General features: G+C 42.8%; 1 protein-coding gene across 2 annotated transcripts in view; it reads right to left on the bottom strand.

Moving 5' to 3' along the window:
- Window positions 1–1335: 1335 nt before the first annotated feature.
- Window positions 1336–17274, bottom strand: part of ENAH (ENAH actin regulator) — a 132254-nt gene continuing 116315 nt past the window's right edge. The window contains exons 6-14 of one of the 2 annotated variants that reach the window (XM_073628320.1): window positions 15597–16385; window positions 13438–13757; window positions 10263–10408; window positions 8300–8354; window positions 7789–7837; window positions 6404–6470; window positions 6123–6201; window positions 5308–5365; window positions 1336–4122 (exon numbers count right to left, since the gene is read on the bottom strand). In XM_073628320.1, coding sequence (XP_073484421.1) covers window positions 4085–4122; window positions 5308–5365; window positions 6123–6201; window positions 6404–6470; window positions 7789–7837; window positions 8300–8354; window positions 10263–10408; window positions 13438–13757; window positions 15597–16385 — 1601 coding nt within the window. In that variant the 3' untranslated portion in view covers window positions 1336–4084. The remainder of the gene's footprint in view (window positions 4123–5307; window positions 5366–6122; window positions 6202–6403; window positions 6471–7788; window positions 7838–8299; window positions 8355–10262; window positions 10409–13437; window positions 13758–15596; window positions 16386–17274) is intronic. The other variant, XM_073628321.1, reaches the window with a different exon arrangement.

The following is a 17274-nucleotide window of genomic DNA, read 5'->3' as shown; positions in this document are numbered from 1 at the left end:
CAGGACACCATATGACGGCCTATGGGCGGGAAGTGGTTAATGTTGGAAGGTGGAGGTTCTATTTTTTTTTTTGTGTTTTTGATCAATTTTCCAATAATCTGGTCATTTTAGATATACTGCATTGCTCATGCTAACTCCAGTAGGGGAAGAACATCTATGCCCTAACCCCTATGTTTGGTATAGTATATGAACACTGCTCCTAATTATTGGGTTCAGGTATTTCCAGTGGACACGGTTAATGTTACAGCAGAAAATATATTTTAGAAAATTTGCACTTCCACCCCTGTAGCAACAGTTTTAGGTAGGCCCTTTTTGTTACAGCATAACTGTGCAGCTATGTACAAAGCCAGCTCTATGAAGACATGGTTTGACGAGTTTGGTGTAGAGCAGTGGTCTCCAAACTGTGGCCCTTCACTTACCTTTGTCAAGCCCTTGGAGCACTATTCCTTCCACTGTTTCTCCAGCTGGCACCAAACCTTCCTCTCACCCCAAATAGTGGGGCATAAGTCATAGACACCAACAATGGGGCACTATTACTTCCACTGACACAAACAATAGTGCACTATTCATTCCACCGATACCTGTAGGGCACGATTTCTCCCACCAATACCAATGATGGGGCACTAATCCTCCTCCTACTGATCACAGGTGCCATGTAATTTTCTTTACTCCCATTGACCACCAAGCCTGAGGCATTGTTTACGCCCACTGACACATTTTCTATCCCCACTGGCCACAGTCTGGCCACCCTAACGTCTACAGGACAGTCAATCAGCCCTTTGCTTATAAAGTTTGGAGATCCCTGGTATTGAGGAACTCAAGTGGTCTACACAAATGTATTTTTCCTGAATGAGCAGAAATTCTGACAGACAAACTCCAAAATCTTGTGGAAAGGCCCCTGAGAATAGTAAAGGCTATTCCAGCAGCAAATGGGGGAGCAACATCATATTAGTGCCCAAGGTTTAAGAATTAAATTGTCCAGCCAATATAATCAAACTTTTGCTCATTTAGTGTACCTTTATCAGACCTTATCCAGACCCCGCTTAACCCCTACTCCCCCACAGTCAAGATAAATCCACACAAAATGTGTTTATGTACAGTCTTCATTTATACATACTACATAGAGTCTTACATTATTGGAGCGTATTCAATTCTGGTAAAATGCCTCTTCAAAATTAGAAAAATAATGATAGCATTATGTAAACCTCCAAATAGCAAGTACCATTTTTTTTTTAACCTCTATAGGGTATTCAGCATATTTTTAAAATCACATTCAATAATCCTGGCAGGAAACTCTTATAGCAGTCCAAAGATTAGAAGGTTTCAACAGAACGATGGCGGGCAACACTTATATTGCAATTTTATTTCAATCGCTCAAACAAAACAAAAAGTTAGCATGTAGTAAATTTAAAACAAATAAACAAATGGTAAAAAAAATAGCAGAGATGACTTGGAAGGATATGGGTAAAAAGCTAAAAGTGTGAAAATTGATAACATGGACAAGTGACATTCAATTAAAGTGCACCTGTCACCTTGAACACAGCAGGAGGCATTTTGTTCTTGGGCCAACGTACCAGAATTGACAAGCCTATTAATTCACCAGGAGCTACTAATGTCAAAACAGCGTGAGGCTTTGCATGCCGCAGGCAGTTACAATGTCAAAAGTTCCTTGTGAGCTGATTGGCTTAGTGTCATTTTCCTCCACTGCGCAGGCATGACAGCTCCACTTACAATTGTTCCAACTTCAGCTTCAGATGAGACACACAAGATGAGCGTGGAAAAGCGTCAAAACCAGGATGAGTGTGAATAGAGACTTCAGCACCAGCACTCACGATTTATACATTCAGTTTCATTGTGATTGATTTTTGTTTAACCTCTTGGGTATCATTTTATCACAGCTTAGGTCACAGTGTTGCAAAAGAGAAAAGAAAAAAAAATATCTATTTTCCTTTTGGGGGGGGGGGGGGGGGGCTGGATTAAAAAAAAAAAAAGAAGAAAAATAAGATAAGATGTCTTAAACTGTTCTAAAGTTAAGACAATGTGCCCAACAAGTCAACTCACTTCCCAAAAATATTGTTTTCAAAATTGAGAGCCTACAAAAGAAAAAAAAAGGAAATAAAATTTTAACCACTGAAAGGTTATTTCTTTGTATATCCAAGATTTTAGAGAGAAAAAAAATATGTACGGGTGGTACAAGAAAACGAAAGAAATATGAGTAAATATGCAAGACAAGATGTGAAGACATAACGAAGACACTGGATCACTCAACAACTGAAAAATATGCTTTTTTTTCACCAAGGCACAAAACGCGTAGTGCATAAACCGGTTTCCATTCAATAACAAGGGAGACCTATCAAGCTGTCTTACTTTGGACTGCTCATGATCATATAGCATAATAAGGTGGCTTTAAGTTTGAAATTTGTAAATTGGGGGGGGGGGGAACACGCTCTAGTGTCACATACATGGCTGAACTCTCTAATAGTTGAAATGACTGCAGTAAACAGAAGTATAATGGTGACTGGAAAGGATGATTGCTTTGATGATGTTCTTGACAAGCTTGATGCGTCAGTCAACAACGCCTTTACTTCCTACCATGCACAAGAGTGGGTATAAAAAGGCTGCTTGCACGTTTTGGATGTTATTAATCCATCTGCAGAGTCCAGGTCCCTGTACCTAACGAACAGCAGACCAACAAAGAGGATGATTGTTGCTCAAAGCTTCCTAAAAATGCATGATACTGTGGTGACCAGCACTTCCTGGTATGGGGGGGGTGATGAAGTTGTGTTATTTGAGTTGCAGTCTGTTCCTTCTCGGTGGGGTTCAATGGCAATATGGCACAATTCTGATCCAAAAAGTCCAAAACGACTCCACTGCGCAGTTTACACCTTAAAGGTCTCTCCTGAATTTTGTATGTCAAAACAAGTCACCCTTTTATTAACTGGAGGACTGTGAACCTTTCCAGCACAAGAGTTTCACAGTGCAGGTCAAACCAAACTTCTTATAAGCTAGGGGCCTGTGAAAAGGATATTTTAAACCTGTATAACTCCTAACCTGGCAGGGCAACCTTCAGTCACTCCCTTATTAAACTCCTTATCAAAGCAAGATCAACAAAAACAGCTGGTTTGAGATATGCCTAGATTGGTCACGATGACAAGGTCCTAACATGCCTAAGAATTTTAGGATGGGGACTCAAATTGCAAGATTTGAGAAAAGCACTGGATAAAACTGAAGGCTTATCTGGAAGTTTATACTAATGTGGCATGCACAGCATCTATAATGAAACATAGTCATTAGACCATGTCAAGTTGGCAATTTTCTCCTCATGCAAAAATTAAGAAAACATAGTGCTGGCTTGATGCAGATTCTGTTTACAATTGTTTTTTGGGGTGAGGGAATTTGGTAAAGCATTGTAACAATCTGAGAAGACATTCAAATCTTCAAAAAAAAAAAAAAAAAAAAAAAAAAAGGAGACAACCCTGTCAAAGTACCAAAACAAGTTATAGAAAAAATTGGGGTTTAAATACTCCTTTGCTCATTTAAAATTCACCCATGTGACTACACTGTTCCTGGAACCGGACGTTCTCTCTCTGTTTTTGCCTTTTTAAAATGAAATATCAAATATTATAGGAAGACAAACCTGAGTTTAACACTTGCAGTACACCTAACTGTAGAACCCTCTTTAGACCAGCCATCTCTCCACCTGTGGATTGTTCTAAAAAATCTGAAATGTGTGCAATGATTGCTTTCTTTCTTTTTGACATGGTTGTTTTTTTTTTTTGATATGCACTGCAAGCTCGTTGGACAGGAAGGGAAAAAAAAAAAACATGAAAAATAATTTCTGCATAATTGGTTAGCAACTTTAAGACCATTTATCCCCATCGCTTTCGAAGCGTAGAGAAAGGAGGGAAAAAAAAATAAAGCAGAAATCCAGGAGAGAATTCGTATACATCCAAAGTGAAGAAGTCTCTGAAAGGTCTTTATATGCTGTTCCCCGGTTGCAGGAGTTCAGACTTCCTTTAAAACAGCTTAGAAAAAAAAAAAGTCCTTTTCTAATCAGGCCAGTTGAGCAGGCGCTTGGCGTTCTCTATGCGCTGTTTGACTTGCCCAGCTCTTGCCTGATGGCTAAAGAAAAAAAAAAAAAAAAATTAAAAGCAGAACATGAAATAAGCAGTGCAACCATATACATTCAAAGCACTTTTGAAGGCCCACTATAACAATAATAAAAAGAAAATTAAAAAAAGCAGGCCTTTTGCCCACCTTTTGTGCTCAAACGTTAGTATAATTTAAAAGTGGTTGTATACCCATAACTTTATGCTACAGCTAAGCCTATAATAAGGCTTACCTGTAGCTACCCAGGATATCTCCTAAACCTGCACGGTTTAGGAGATGTCCCCTGCATGTGCCGATGACATCGGTACATGCGCACTGGGGCAAACTGAAGCAATGGCACGTATGTGCCGTTGCTACAGTCTGTGTGCCGTTACCGGGAGTGACATCATCGCGGCTCCGGCCAATCACAGCGCCAGAGCCACGGTACCCGGAAGTAACCCCCGGGAGAGATGTCGCCGGCCGGAGAGGGAGATGAGGATGGCTGCGGTGGCTTCGTTCTCGGGTAAGTAATTCATAATGAGCTAGTATGCTATGCATACTAGCTCATTATGCCTTTGTCTTGCAGGGTTTTTTTTTTTTTTACCAGGGTTTACAACCACTTTAAGGCAGTGGTCTCCAAACTGCAGTCCTTTGGTTGCTTTTATCCGACCCTGGGGCACCATTTCATTCACTGACACCAACAAAGGGGCACAATTCCTCCTAATAAATTCTGGATCAACCTTCTGCACACTGCTAAATAACCTTTCTAGCAAACTTTGCAATGAAAAAAACAGGGATTTTTAGTTCACACCTATTGCAATACAAGAGGGATTGCTTCGATGCAGTTGGCCAGCTTAAACATGTATTGCAATATGTGTGAATCCCTGTTTTTGATTGCAAAGTTTGGTAGAAACGTTATATAGCAGTGTGCAGAGGGCTCATCTAGAATTTGAAGTGTTGTAGTGACAACCATTTAGCGCCTGATAGATTATATGCATGTACACGCTATTGGAATTTGAGCACAGGTATATCTTTTCTCTGTTACAATTCTTGCTAATGACACCAACAATGGGAGCCAATGAGGGGCACAATTCCTCTCACTGACACCAAAGATGGGGCATTATTTACTGCACTGCAGAATGAACGGTGTTGACACTAAAGAGAACAGGTCCACTACCAAGAACAAATAATAAAATGTCCAAATTAAACTATACTAACCATCAATAAGTTCCTCTTTAAGTTTTGTTAATTCTTTCCTCATTTCTTCTAAAATATCCTGAGGGTAAAAGAAAGAGGTTAGTAGACGCAGAGATCAGGTGACATTCAGTAGGATGGCTTAAAGAATTTCAGGTTCCTGAAGTTATTTAGGATACAGACCTGTAGTACATCTGATCTAAAAGGTTAAAATGTATGTCTGGGCATAATCTAAAAAAAAATTAAAAAAAATACAAAAACTGGCAATTGCCAGTTAAAGTAGCACAGTGCTAAACAGCAAGGTTAAGTGGTTAAACACTATCTCTTCTTATTTGTTATTGGATTAAATATAGAATATGCTCCTGAATCTCCCCCACTAGTGAGAAAGCTACATACATATAAATATAATTAACAAAAACGTAGGTCTGTTCACACTAGAATGCAGTGCTGGATAGCCGCACTCCCGTGTGGCTTCCCGCACTGCATTCCATTGTGCTGGCCTTTACGATCTGCTGCAGGGGTCAGTGCAAAGTTAACGACAACCCAAACGCAGTGCATTTGCCTGCAGCGGATCGTATGGTACAAAAGTACCATGCAATGCGATTGCCGTGCTTTTCAAAAAGTGGTGCATGCACTACTTTAGGTGCAGTGTGTTGCAATTTCAGTCCATTCAAAATGAATGCGGCTGAAATCGCATTAAACAGAAATGAATGTGAATCACTCAAGAGCCACATAGCTTTCCTGTGCGATTCACATGCAGTTTCTAATGTGAATGGGCCCTTATACATTAAAGAATAAAGAGGCAAAAATCCTGGCTTGGGGACCATCCATTGCAGTACCTGTTTCAATCTGTCATAGTCCAATGATTCTGATTGTACCCCATTGGCACTTGGCTGCCCCGTTGGTGTAGATTTTGGTCTGAAACAAAAGAAAACAGTTGTTATGGGACACCCTCAACTCTCCAGCCATGGATGGCTAGGCTCAGACTTGTGGTCACTTCCCAGCTACAGAAGCCCTGGTTGCACAATCCCAATAAAGATCAATCGCCAAGACGACATCAAAAGCCAATCACAAATTTGCAACATCAAAGCAAGTTTTAGACAAAATAGAGACTATTTACCTGGAGATAATAGGAGATTTGCTACCATTTATTGTGTTTGTTCTTTCCCAAGGCTTTCTTGTGGGTTCTAGGGAAATATAGAAGGGAAAGGCAATTACAATTTTTTTTTCTGGATCAACAATGCATCAGCACTCCATAGTGTGATGAAAAAAACAAAAAAACAAAAACTTGTCTCACAGACTTTGCAAAATGTAAGGCAACTTGATCTGTGTCCAATTGTGTCATTAAAGTGTTTTAAAGCTTTTCATTTTTAAATAAAATACAGTGCTTTCCCAAAAATAAGCCCGGTCTTATATTAATTTTGGTAACAAAAGACCTAGTAGGGCTTGTCATGTGTTGTCCTCTCTCTCCCCCTCACCCTCCCTGCCTGTCAGGAATACCCAGTGGAACTAACAGTGCTTGTAAAATCCTAAAATGCACTGTATTACAGCATTATGTAATGTAATCTGTGCACGTTTCTGTAATCAATTTGTGATAAATACCTTCCGTGACCCGCCTGATTGGTCTTCCCTGCTCTGAGCACTGCAGAGGGAAGGGGGCCCGAGATGCCCCGCTGACAGCTGGCAGAAGAGGAGGACAGCGGGGGATCAGCTGAGTGGCGCTTGGTGCTTCCACGGCCCGACCAATTGGCCTTCCCTGCTCCAAGCACTGCAGAAGGAGGGGGGGGCATGAGATCCCCCGCTGACAGAAGAGGAGAGCAGTGGGGAATCAGCCGAGTGCCGCTCTGCACTTCCATGGCCCGCCTGAGATCTTACCCGCTCCGAGCACTGCAGAGGGGGGCCCCCCCGAGATCCCCCGCTGGCAGAAGAGGAGATCAGCTAAGGTATTTATCACAAACAGATTAAGAAACAAACACACTTTAAATTATATAATACAGTGCATTTTAGGATTTTGCAACCACTTTAAACTAGGGCTTATATTGCATCCCTCCCCGAAAATCACAGTAGGGCTTATTTTTTGGGGTAAGCCTTATTTTTGGGGAAACACGATAAACATGTTTTTGCACAGAGCAGCATTGATCCTCCTTCTTGGGTCCCCCGCCAATGCTACTCTTCAGTGAGTGCCTTCATAGGAAGCCACAGACAGGATGGCTCAGCCCTGGCCCCCGTCAAAGGATCTGACTGACAGCAGTGGGAGCCAATGGCTCCTGCGGCTATAAATCTGCCCAGAGAGGGAGAGCCTCTGCTTTCTTGCACAGTGCAGAGTCTAGAATGGGCCCAGGTAAGTATAAGGGGGAGCGGGGGGGGGGATTCTGTTACACAGAAGCCTTTTGCCTTTATGCATAGAGTGCATTAGGGTAAAAAAACCCAACAAAAACCACTTTAAATCGCTTAATAACCGCTTCCTACCATGTCATGTTGTCATATGTTGCACAGCATTCTTACCAGGTGTGCCAGCAGAGGGCACTTTTGTAGGTACTTGCTCAGCGTCGTCCTGCAAGACACAAAGATAGAAAAATGCAATCAAAGGCATACATACAGATACTGTATAAAAGTGGCTAGGGTATAGCTACTTGCTTTGCTATGATTTCAGGGGGCCTAAAAACATGGCTGCAACTTTTAATTTATATAGCTATGAACCCATAGGAACATAACATTTATTCTTCAAGTACCCATGTCATCTGCTTTTAAAGCTCTATTAGACATTTACAGACTGAAAAGGTGAACATTTTGAGAGCTATACATCTGTTTAAGGGAGGAACACAGCTGAGCTATGAACCAGCACCCAGTTTAAAACCCGCACCAAGGCCCTGTGGTCCTTAGGGATGCCTCTGAAAAGTCAGCTCCCCTATGATCCATTATTTCCCTCAATGTTTAATAACTCCAGTGACTGGATAATAGTTCTCTCCACCACTGTGGCCAACCATGAATTATGCAACTGTAGGCTCACTCTTACCGTTTTGTCTTCTTTTGAGTCAGAGTCTGTCGGTACTTTCTCTGTAATCCGTCTCCTGTACCAGGAATGGATGAAAAGTCACACTTAATTAGGATGAATTATTTCTGCAGTACAGGTCATATGCAAATGATCAAATTTGAGCTCTGTCAGGAAATGGGCAGCATTCATTTCCAATGCAGATGCCTTAGTAAAGTACCAAGAGATGCAAGCTTTGCATTACTGGGTGTGGGGGTGCATGTTTCAGTTTGCAGCAAAGTGGGTACATCGTGATGCTATTCAAGGTGCACAAAGGAAGAATTTGCATAACTCTGTGGTATGTATCAGCACCTTGTGGGTACTGCAAAAACACCCCGACACCAGTTTGTAGTATTTATTCTAGTGCCATTTTTTTTCTTCAGACCTGAACGTTAATCAGCTTGTATTTTGACCACCCTGGTTACCTCCACCCCTTTCTCATCAAAAGAAACGTTAACATTTTCATTACAGATCTAATTTTAGGCCTAGTTATGTCACTAGGTCTTTGTGCTTCTCTATGCAAGATCATGAATCTGGAGGAGCTAGCAGAATGTTGGAGATTGTTAAACATCACAGCACCCCGCCCTAGTACTCTTAAAAGTCCCCAATTTTGACGCAAGCCATTGGACTGGGTTTTGGGAGGAGTGAAGCTAATTTTCTAATCCCTTGAAGGGTGGGTGCAAGTCTGGAGGCGTGGGCATTCCTAGGCAGCCTGCATTTACACGCAGATTCCCTTAGGCAACTTTCACACATGATGCAGAGCCTCATTAATTTAAAATGGAAGTAAACCTCAGACATGAAATATGAACAAAGCATATCCCTCTATAGCGTGTACTTGTCTCAATTAAGAGCATTAAGGGTACGTTCACACTGGGGCGGTTCTGGACTTTGAACAGCTGTATAGAAAAGAAGACAGCAGATAGACAGGTACAACTTATGTAGGAGGATTTGTTTAATCTTTGTGTAGCACCTTAGGCCACTAACTTCACTGGGTATATGCAAGGGTTTACAGCTACTTTAAAGAAATGTAATTCATGATTGAAAGAGTCAGGCCAGGGACAGTCAGGCTAGGGTGGAAAGGACTGAGTAAACCGGTCCTTCAGCCAGGAAATTAGGTGGGCTTTGACCTCCTGCAATGTCTAATACACATTATGAGAAGCTCAAAGTTTGCACTGATAAGAGTAAATATTTTAATACAGGCGAGGACAGCTACACTGGCTAAAAATTCTTCATCCAACACATTTCCACTTTTTTGGAGGCCTGGTCCCATGCGGAGTGCTGTGGTTTGATCCTCCAGCCCCTGGATCACTACTGATGGAGGATGAAACCATGGCATGCAGAAGCCAACTTTCAGCCAATATAGGTCTGCAACAGAGTCAAGTCAGACTGAGCTGGTGGTGGGACAGATAAGAATGAACCCTTCTGTCTACAGGTAGCACTTTTTACATTTTTTTAACTAGCAACAAAGTCACTTTAATGTTAGAGCTAAAAGGTGGAATCAAAGACTAACATGCCACAGGAGAAGGGTGGCCGTTACAAATGAGAATACTACAGTAAACTGATCTCAGAAATCAAAGGTTTAAGCGCTGTACACATGGGGCAAAAGCCGGCCGACATTTGGCCCGTGTGTATGCCAGGGGGTCCGACAGAAGCCGGCCGCTGTGATCACCAGGAGTCCATGTCTACTGGCATTTAAATGTTAAGGAAACTTTTCCTACAGTTTGGCCGGCTTCTGTCGGGCGAGCATGCTGGAAAACCAGCAGCCAACCGGCTCCCAATCAGCGCTGATTAGAGAGTTTTGGCGGGGGTCCGTCACTCTGTCAGAACACAACAGCTCAGCGGGAAGATTGCTGTACAGTGGCTCCGACTTGAACTGAAAGGTTTTTTTTTTTTCGTTGATCCCAGCGGCTTTAGGGACAGCAGTGTTGGGACTTTTCCTTTGGCTCACCTCCTGGCTAGTAGTGCACTCATTTCCTCCATTAGTCCACCGCCCACCATCGGCAGAGGGCCATTTCCACGACTCGATTCTGCTTTAGAGGATCCTGAACTGGTTCCAACCAAACCTGCACTCCCCTGACCGGAGGCCTCTTCAGTCTATGAAATGAAGATAAGACAACATTAAATGCTGCAGGCTTTTCAGTGGCTTGTAACATTTCCTAATGGTTCATTTTCATTTTCTGAATGGCAACAAAATGCCATATGACTAAATAATACTGCGCTAACTGACAGCTTGTTCTCAGGCTTCAGAGGTAGCATTCTGCATCCTAGTTTGAAGTAACTGGCTCCTGAGTTGTCCAGTTGGGGCAGGCAAAGTTTTCACACCCAGAAGCACGATGGAGCAACAAACAGACAGAGAGCAGGGGAGAGAAAGTGATGCAAAGCTTTTTAGAACACTAATGTCAGTGTGACCATGCCAGAGCCGACTCCTCTTTAGTCTGTAGCATGTGCAGCTCTTTAACGTAGCAGTGGCATGGTAAAACGAGCACAATATTCAAGTAGGGTTAAGCCCTGGTTCACACTGATGCAGTGCGGGAAAACCAGCAATTCCTGTGCATTTCCCACACCACATAGAAATTGCACTGTGTTCTGCGATCTTCTGCGGGTGTCAATGGAAAGTTAACGACACCTCAAAAGCAGGTCGCAAACATAGTGCATTTGCCTGAACCGGACACCCATGTGATCCATGTGATCCTGTTCAAGTGCGAATAAAAAAAAAAAAAAAAAAAGCTGCCTGTACCTTTTTGATGAGAATGCGGTACGATTTCAGCCATCCACCAGAATTAATGAACTCAAATCGCATCACACAGAATCGCATGTGATTTGCACAGGAATGCATTGCGATTCCTGTGTGATTCATATGTGGTTCAGTGTATGAACCTGGGCTAAAGGTCCTTGCACGCCAGACAAATGTAAACACCACAAATTAATGCAGCTCCATATTCAAGTGGAGGTCCACCCTGAAAAAAAAAATTGCACAAAAGAAATACCTAAAAAAATGGAGGAAAAAAAAAAAAATTTTTTTTACTTACGTGAAATGGCTGTTGCTAGGCAGTCTTCCTAATCTGTCTCTTCCTACACCGCGGTGATCTTCAGTCTTCTGCTCCCCGAGTTGTCTTCTGGGGAATGGGGCACGGTGTGTTATGGGAACTAAGTGTGTCCCGCAACACATCGCATCCCATTCACAAAGGCTCGCGCATGCGCAGTAGGAAAGTGGCAGTGAAGCCACAAGGCTCCACTTCCTGTTTCCCTTACTTAGGATGGTGGTGCCGGGACCCTGAGGGACGGGTCGGCCTCGGGCAGCCGACATCGCGGGCACCCAGGACAGGTAAGTCTACTTATTTAAAGTCAGCAGCTACAGTGTTTGTAGCTGCTGACTTAAAAAAAAAAAAAAAAAATTAGCTGACCGGAATCCTGCTTTCAATAAAACATTGTGCAAGTACATGAATATGACTTGGTATCAGCCTCTTACAGTCCCTGAACAACAGGCCTCATAGTGGGAGAAGGAGAAGCAGCACACATTGCCAATTAGCTGTGCTGCAGTGCAAAAACAACTTGAAGATAAAAGGGTTAGCTCATCAGCCTGCTGCTTCTCCTTTCATAGTCCAATGACAGGCTGGGGGAGGGACAAAACCTGTAAGGCCTCTTTCACACGAGGGATCCGTATGTCCGTTTTTCATCCTTCCGATTTCGGATGAAAAACGGACATACATGTATCCCTATGGAACGACGGATGTCAGCGGTGACATGTCCGCTGACATCTGACCCGCTCCGATCCGAAAAGTGTAACGGAGGAAAACCATACTTTTCCATCCGTTTTCGGATCGGATGACGACAGACACTACGGTCCGTCATCATCCGATCCCCCATAGGGGAGAGCGGCGCTCTGACAGGTCTGTAGCTGCACAGTGTGCAGCGATGGACCTGTCATCTTTCTGCTCAGTGGGGATCGGCGGAGCTATCCCCGCTGAGCAAGCGGGTGTTCACGGGGCGGATCATCACTGATCCGCCCCATGTGAAAGAGCCCTTAGTGTTAAAGTGTCAGAGAGGGCTGTGCTGTATTGGCAGAGCTTTGTAAATTTCAGAGCTGGTCAGACAAAAATTCAAATTCTTTGGCAGGTACAACAGTTCTCACATACATGTATGTATTCCATCTGTAGGTGTTTGCCCAAGGTTCAGTTTAAAAAGAATACATGTCAAACTTGGGCAGTTCAAATCAAACTATAAAAACATACATAATCAGCTGAACACTCAAAAACAAAACAAGTCCAGAGACACAGGCAGCTGAAGTTCCTGCAGACATTGGGGTTTTCCCAGCACCTTCCTCAGCCCTGAGAATCGAGTGATCGGTGGTGTTTGCTCGGTTCTCAGCGTTAGAGGCACTGGGGGACAACAGATACAGCATCGGACCAATACTGCAGCCAACCAGGTATGTATGAATCTTTAAAAAAAAAAAAAAAAAAAAAAAGGTCTGACATGAGGTTTTTACCTTAGGTACTCTGCTTATGCATTTCATAAAAAAAATAAATAAATTTAAGATCAGTGCCCTACCCCTTCAACTTACCATAAACCCTCATTCACACTGTTCGGGATGCAAAAGAACATTCATCAGTGTCTTTATTAGCAGTGTGCAAGCCAAGCTTGGATCTTTTTTGGGGTAGGTGAGAAGCTACAGAAAACACTCAGTAGCTTTTTAGCTTTTTGCCTCATTATACACTTACAGATTCCATATATGCAGGGTGCTGCACAGGAGTCAGAACCAGCTGCCAAGTGCCCAAAAACTGCCAGGAAAGATTGTAGTGCAAACAAGCCCTTGTTCAGCTGCAAAGTCTCCTTTAACAAGAATATGGTATGAAAAGCCCTAAAGGACCACCATCATAAAAAATGTTATAGGGGATTAGAACAGAGACTGCTAGGGCTGCTTAAGGGGTTGCAGCAATATCTTTTGCATGAACAGATGCAGGTGTTAAAATACTAAAGTGCTAATTGTGACCACCTCTTGCAAAAAGAAGCTGTAAAAAAGATTGTATAGTAAATTTGTCTGAAAACACTAAGTCAATTTAATCTGCCTGAAAAAGTAAAGCTCTCCAAATAAGTCAAATAAAAACCAATTAAAATATAGTTACCCGAGACACTTTTCGAAGCTTGGCTCCAGCTAAAGCAGCAGCAAGGCCTGATAGTGGACGGTTATCTTCTGAGGTCACCGAAGCCGCAGAAAAGGGAAGTGGAGGTGCAGGAGGTGGTGGGGGAGCTGGTGGAGGAGGAGCTGCCATAGGTGCAGGGGGAGGACAAGGTGGAGGAGGGGGACCAGGAGGAGGAGGTGGGGCAAAAGCTGAAGGGGGAAGTGGTGGGGCAGGGGGAGGCGGGGGCATGCCCACTTGAGACAAACTTGAACCAGTTGGCAGAGGAGGTGGGGGCGGAGGCGCTGGTGGTCCTGGTACAACACCTACAAAAAGGAGAAAGTGTGGGAAATCATCACTACTAAAGACACCACAGGTTTTCATTATTCTTATATTAGGAAAGTGAAAAAAAAATCTCACGAAGCAAACAAAACACAGGATGTTAGTAGACGTTAGAAAAAGGGAAAGCAGTAGTATAACAAATGCAATCATAATAAAAATTAAAATTAAACTTTACAAGCAACCATAATGGGCCTGCTCACCCAAAGAGTGGTGAAAAATGGGAGAAGTAGCTAGAAAAACACCAGAAGTTTTGTTGCAGCAAATAAAGCTTTTTGAAGTCCTGTTAATTTACTACAGCAAAATTGTCAGGATATGACAGGTACTGATAAGGTACCCACAAAATTAAGATCATATTATGGTACAGCTATGGGTACCAGGGCAACCCCCAGCTACTTGTTCTACAGTCACTACTAGTCAACACTACACCCCTCACCTCTTTCCTAAAGATATTCATGGCACAGCAGGTGTCTGAAAATGCTATCCACAGCTTACTTAAGCTAAGTGAACAGGCATGCTCCTGCATTAATGACAACCACTTATGTCTTTAGCTAGCTTTAAGTGTATCAAATGTTCAAAAAATGTTTTTTAATACTAAACATACCAGTGTTGCCTTTTTGCAATGTTAGGGCACTAGGGCATACTCTACATACAAAGCATGTGGTCACAGTTGCCAGTGTGCTTGTATCAAACTTTTTAGCCTTTAAATGTCTGGCGTTACAGCTGATCACACGTGAAACACAACAGCAATTGCAGATCTAAATAGAAGCTAAGGTGCCACCGTACTTGGCCCACAGGAGGGTTTAGTTCCACTTTAAAGCAAGTCAAAAAACAAAACAAAAAAACTTTGTAAACCTTGTTTCTTACTTTTTTGTGGCCTAAAACGGTGTTGAGCAATGTTGTTTAAGCAGGTACCAAAAAGACCCCATATGTTGGACCATTAATACACCTTATTCAGGACCACCCAACTCTTACTGCACCAGCCAAATCTAACTACACCACTGTCTGGGACAATGTCAACAACTGCTCAATGGCCAACGCATACCTGTTTTTAGATCGCTGGATATCTGTTTTAGATACCCAAGTGCAATATTCTAGACTTGATTTAAAGTGTAGTTAAGCTCTAACTCTTAAAAAAAAAAAAAAAAATTATGACAAGTAGGATTTGTATGACAGAAGAGACTCTAATGAACTTTCTTTCCCGTCAGTGTTAAAGTACATGCACAGTTTCGCGTACATTTACAGCATTGCTCTGTCATGATGATGCAACTCCCATGCGTGGGAGTGATCTCATCATAAACCAAAAATCTGAACTTGAAGGGAAGACCAGGAGAAGAAGGAGCTCAAAAACACTGACACTGCAGGGCTGGATTTGTCAGGTAAATTTGCCATAATGTGCCAATATGTTGTGCAAACTGGTACATTATGGCATAAAGCTGAGGGGACACATTTTAAAAATCTTTTTAACGCTTGGTTTCATTGCACTTTAAGGCGGACCAAGGCTGATCTACACGATGTGCACCATTAATTTAGAAAAAGTAGTAGGCACATTCAGATGGCGGGGCCCAAAAAATATGGCAGACAAAAAAAAAAAACAAAAAAAAAAACCTGACACTTGGGCCACCAATTTAAAATAAAGGTTGCGCCATAACTGCTGTAAATCACATCAAGGAATTAAAAATATAAAAAAACAAAACTGCAAAATGTTCCTGTCTGTACTGAAGGAATACACATCCAGGTTATGGTCAGACCAACCCTTTCCTAACACAAGTTTAAGGATGGCATGTTCAGGTTAGTCAGTTAATGGCAGTGACAGTAAGCCTTACCCGGATGGGCCGCAGGGTCAGTCGGTTGAGAGGAGGTGGTCAAGTCTGGCTGAGAAGCACAGGTGTCTCCCAGCACAGAGAGTAAAGAGTTCTCGACAGAGGCAGGGGAAGCTGCAGAGGGAGAAGGGAGAACACTTGGCTGGCATGCTGAGACAACAGAAGCGCTCGGAGAACATGTGACAGCTTGAGATGAGGACAGTGAGAATGGAGTAAATGATGGAGGTGGTGGTGGTGGTGGTGGAGGGGCAGGAGTACATGACGTATCATAGGAAGGAGCATCCGAGTGCCCATTTGGTGTGGAGGACAAGAGCGCCAGCTGCGCTGCAGACACCAGATGTACAGCCCTAGGGCCTGTGGCCTTGCCAGGTGGACTGCTGATCATAACTGGCGGAGAGGGCGGAAGTGGAGCAAAGTTAGAAGCAGACCACGTTATGGGCTTCACTGGGGGTGGAGGTGGTGGTGGTGGAGGAGGTGCTTGGTTCACAGGGGATGGCGGCCGTGAAATTTTAGTTATAGGCCGAGGAACGGTGGCGTAATGTGGAAGGACAGGATGGAAGGCAGAGCCCAGCGATGTGGCGAATCGTGAGGCAGAGTGACGCAGGGGAGGGGTGGGTGGTGTAGAGCTGATGGATTGAGAAGTGACAATGACATAGTCAGCAATGGAGTCTGTGCAAATAGACGACACTGGGACAGAGATGGCTTTAGCGTAAGAAATGGGGGATGCGGAATGAGACTGGGAGCTAGAGTAATCAAGATGTGCAGTGTTATATGAGTTGTCGAAAGATGAGTCTGGTGTGGATTTGGTGCACATAGCAGCAACAGACAAGACAAATAAAGAAGAAGAAGAAAAAAAAAAAAAGAGAAAAAAGGAGCTAATGAAGCAACCAAACCAGCATTCAAAGGAAAAGATTAAATGAGAACTACGGTTAGTATAAGATTAGATAAAGAAGACGTTATTGCTTTGAACGAGTTTGCCACCAACCCCCCCAATTCAACAGTACAAATAGAGAACAACTCATATCTACATGATCATCAATATACAGACCACAGTAAAGGGGCTGTTCACATCCCTTGATTGCATATTGGTTCTTTTTTGGTACTCTGACTCAGAGCTTCTAATAAACAGTTGTGCTCGTAAGTTTACATGTGCCTGGCAGAATTTGTAAAAGGTTAGCCATTTTTATTGCACCAACGCCACAACACAGCCTGTCTACAATATGCTAAGCAGCACTTAGAAAAGCCTCAAAACTCTTGGAACATAAAATCATTTGGAGTGATGAGATGAGACCAAAATTGGACTTTATAGTCACAACCGTAAATGCTAAGTTTAAAGTGGAATCAACAAGGCCTATGAAGAAAACCACGCAATTCCTGCTATGAAGCATAGAGAGCTGCTCTTTTGGGAGAGTCACTTATGGGATATTTAAAAACATGCAGTTCATGCTAGACAACCAATTTACAGTACCTGTAACTTATTCACAATCATCACAAAAGACTGCAAGTCCTCAATGATGCAAAGCGGGCAACACATAAAGTGCAACAGCAGCCAAACCTATGGTTTTTAGTTTTGGATACCGTCCGGTCCCCTGCTATTATGTTAGAGAGATTATCATTTTTTTCCTCTTTGGAGAGATTTTCTGTTTGGGGCAGCCATTTTTAATCTTCAACAGGGAAACGA

This window comes from Aquarana catesbeiana, linkage group LG04 (genome assembly GCF_042186555.1).
Source record: "Aquarana catesbeiana isolate 2022-GZ linkage group LG04, ASM4218655v1, whole genome shotgun sequence".
NCBI lineage: Eukaryota > Metazoa > Chordata > Amphibia > Anura > Ranidae > Aquarana > Aquarana catesbeiana.
Note: the sequence above shows the minus strand (reverse complement) of the source record. Positions and strands in the feature narration are given on the sequence as shown.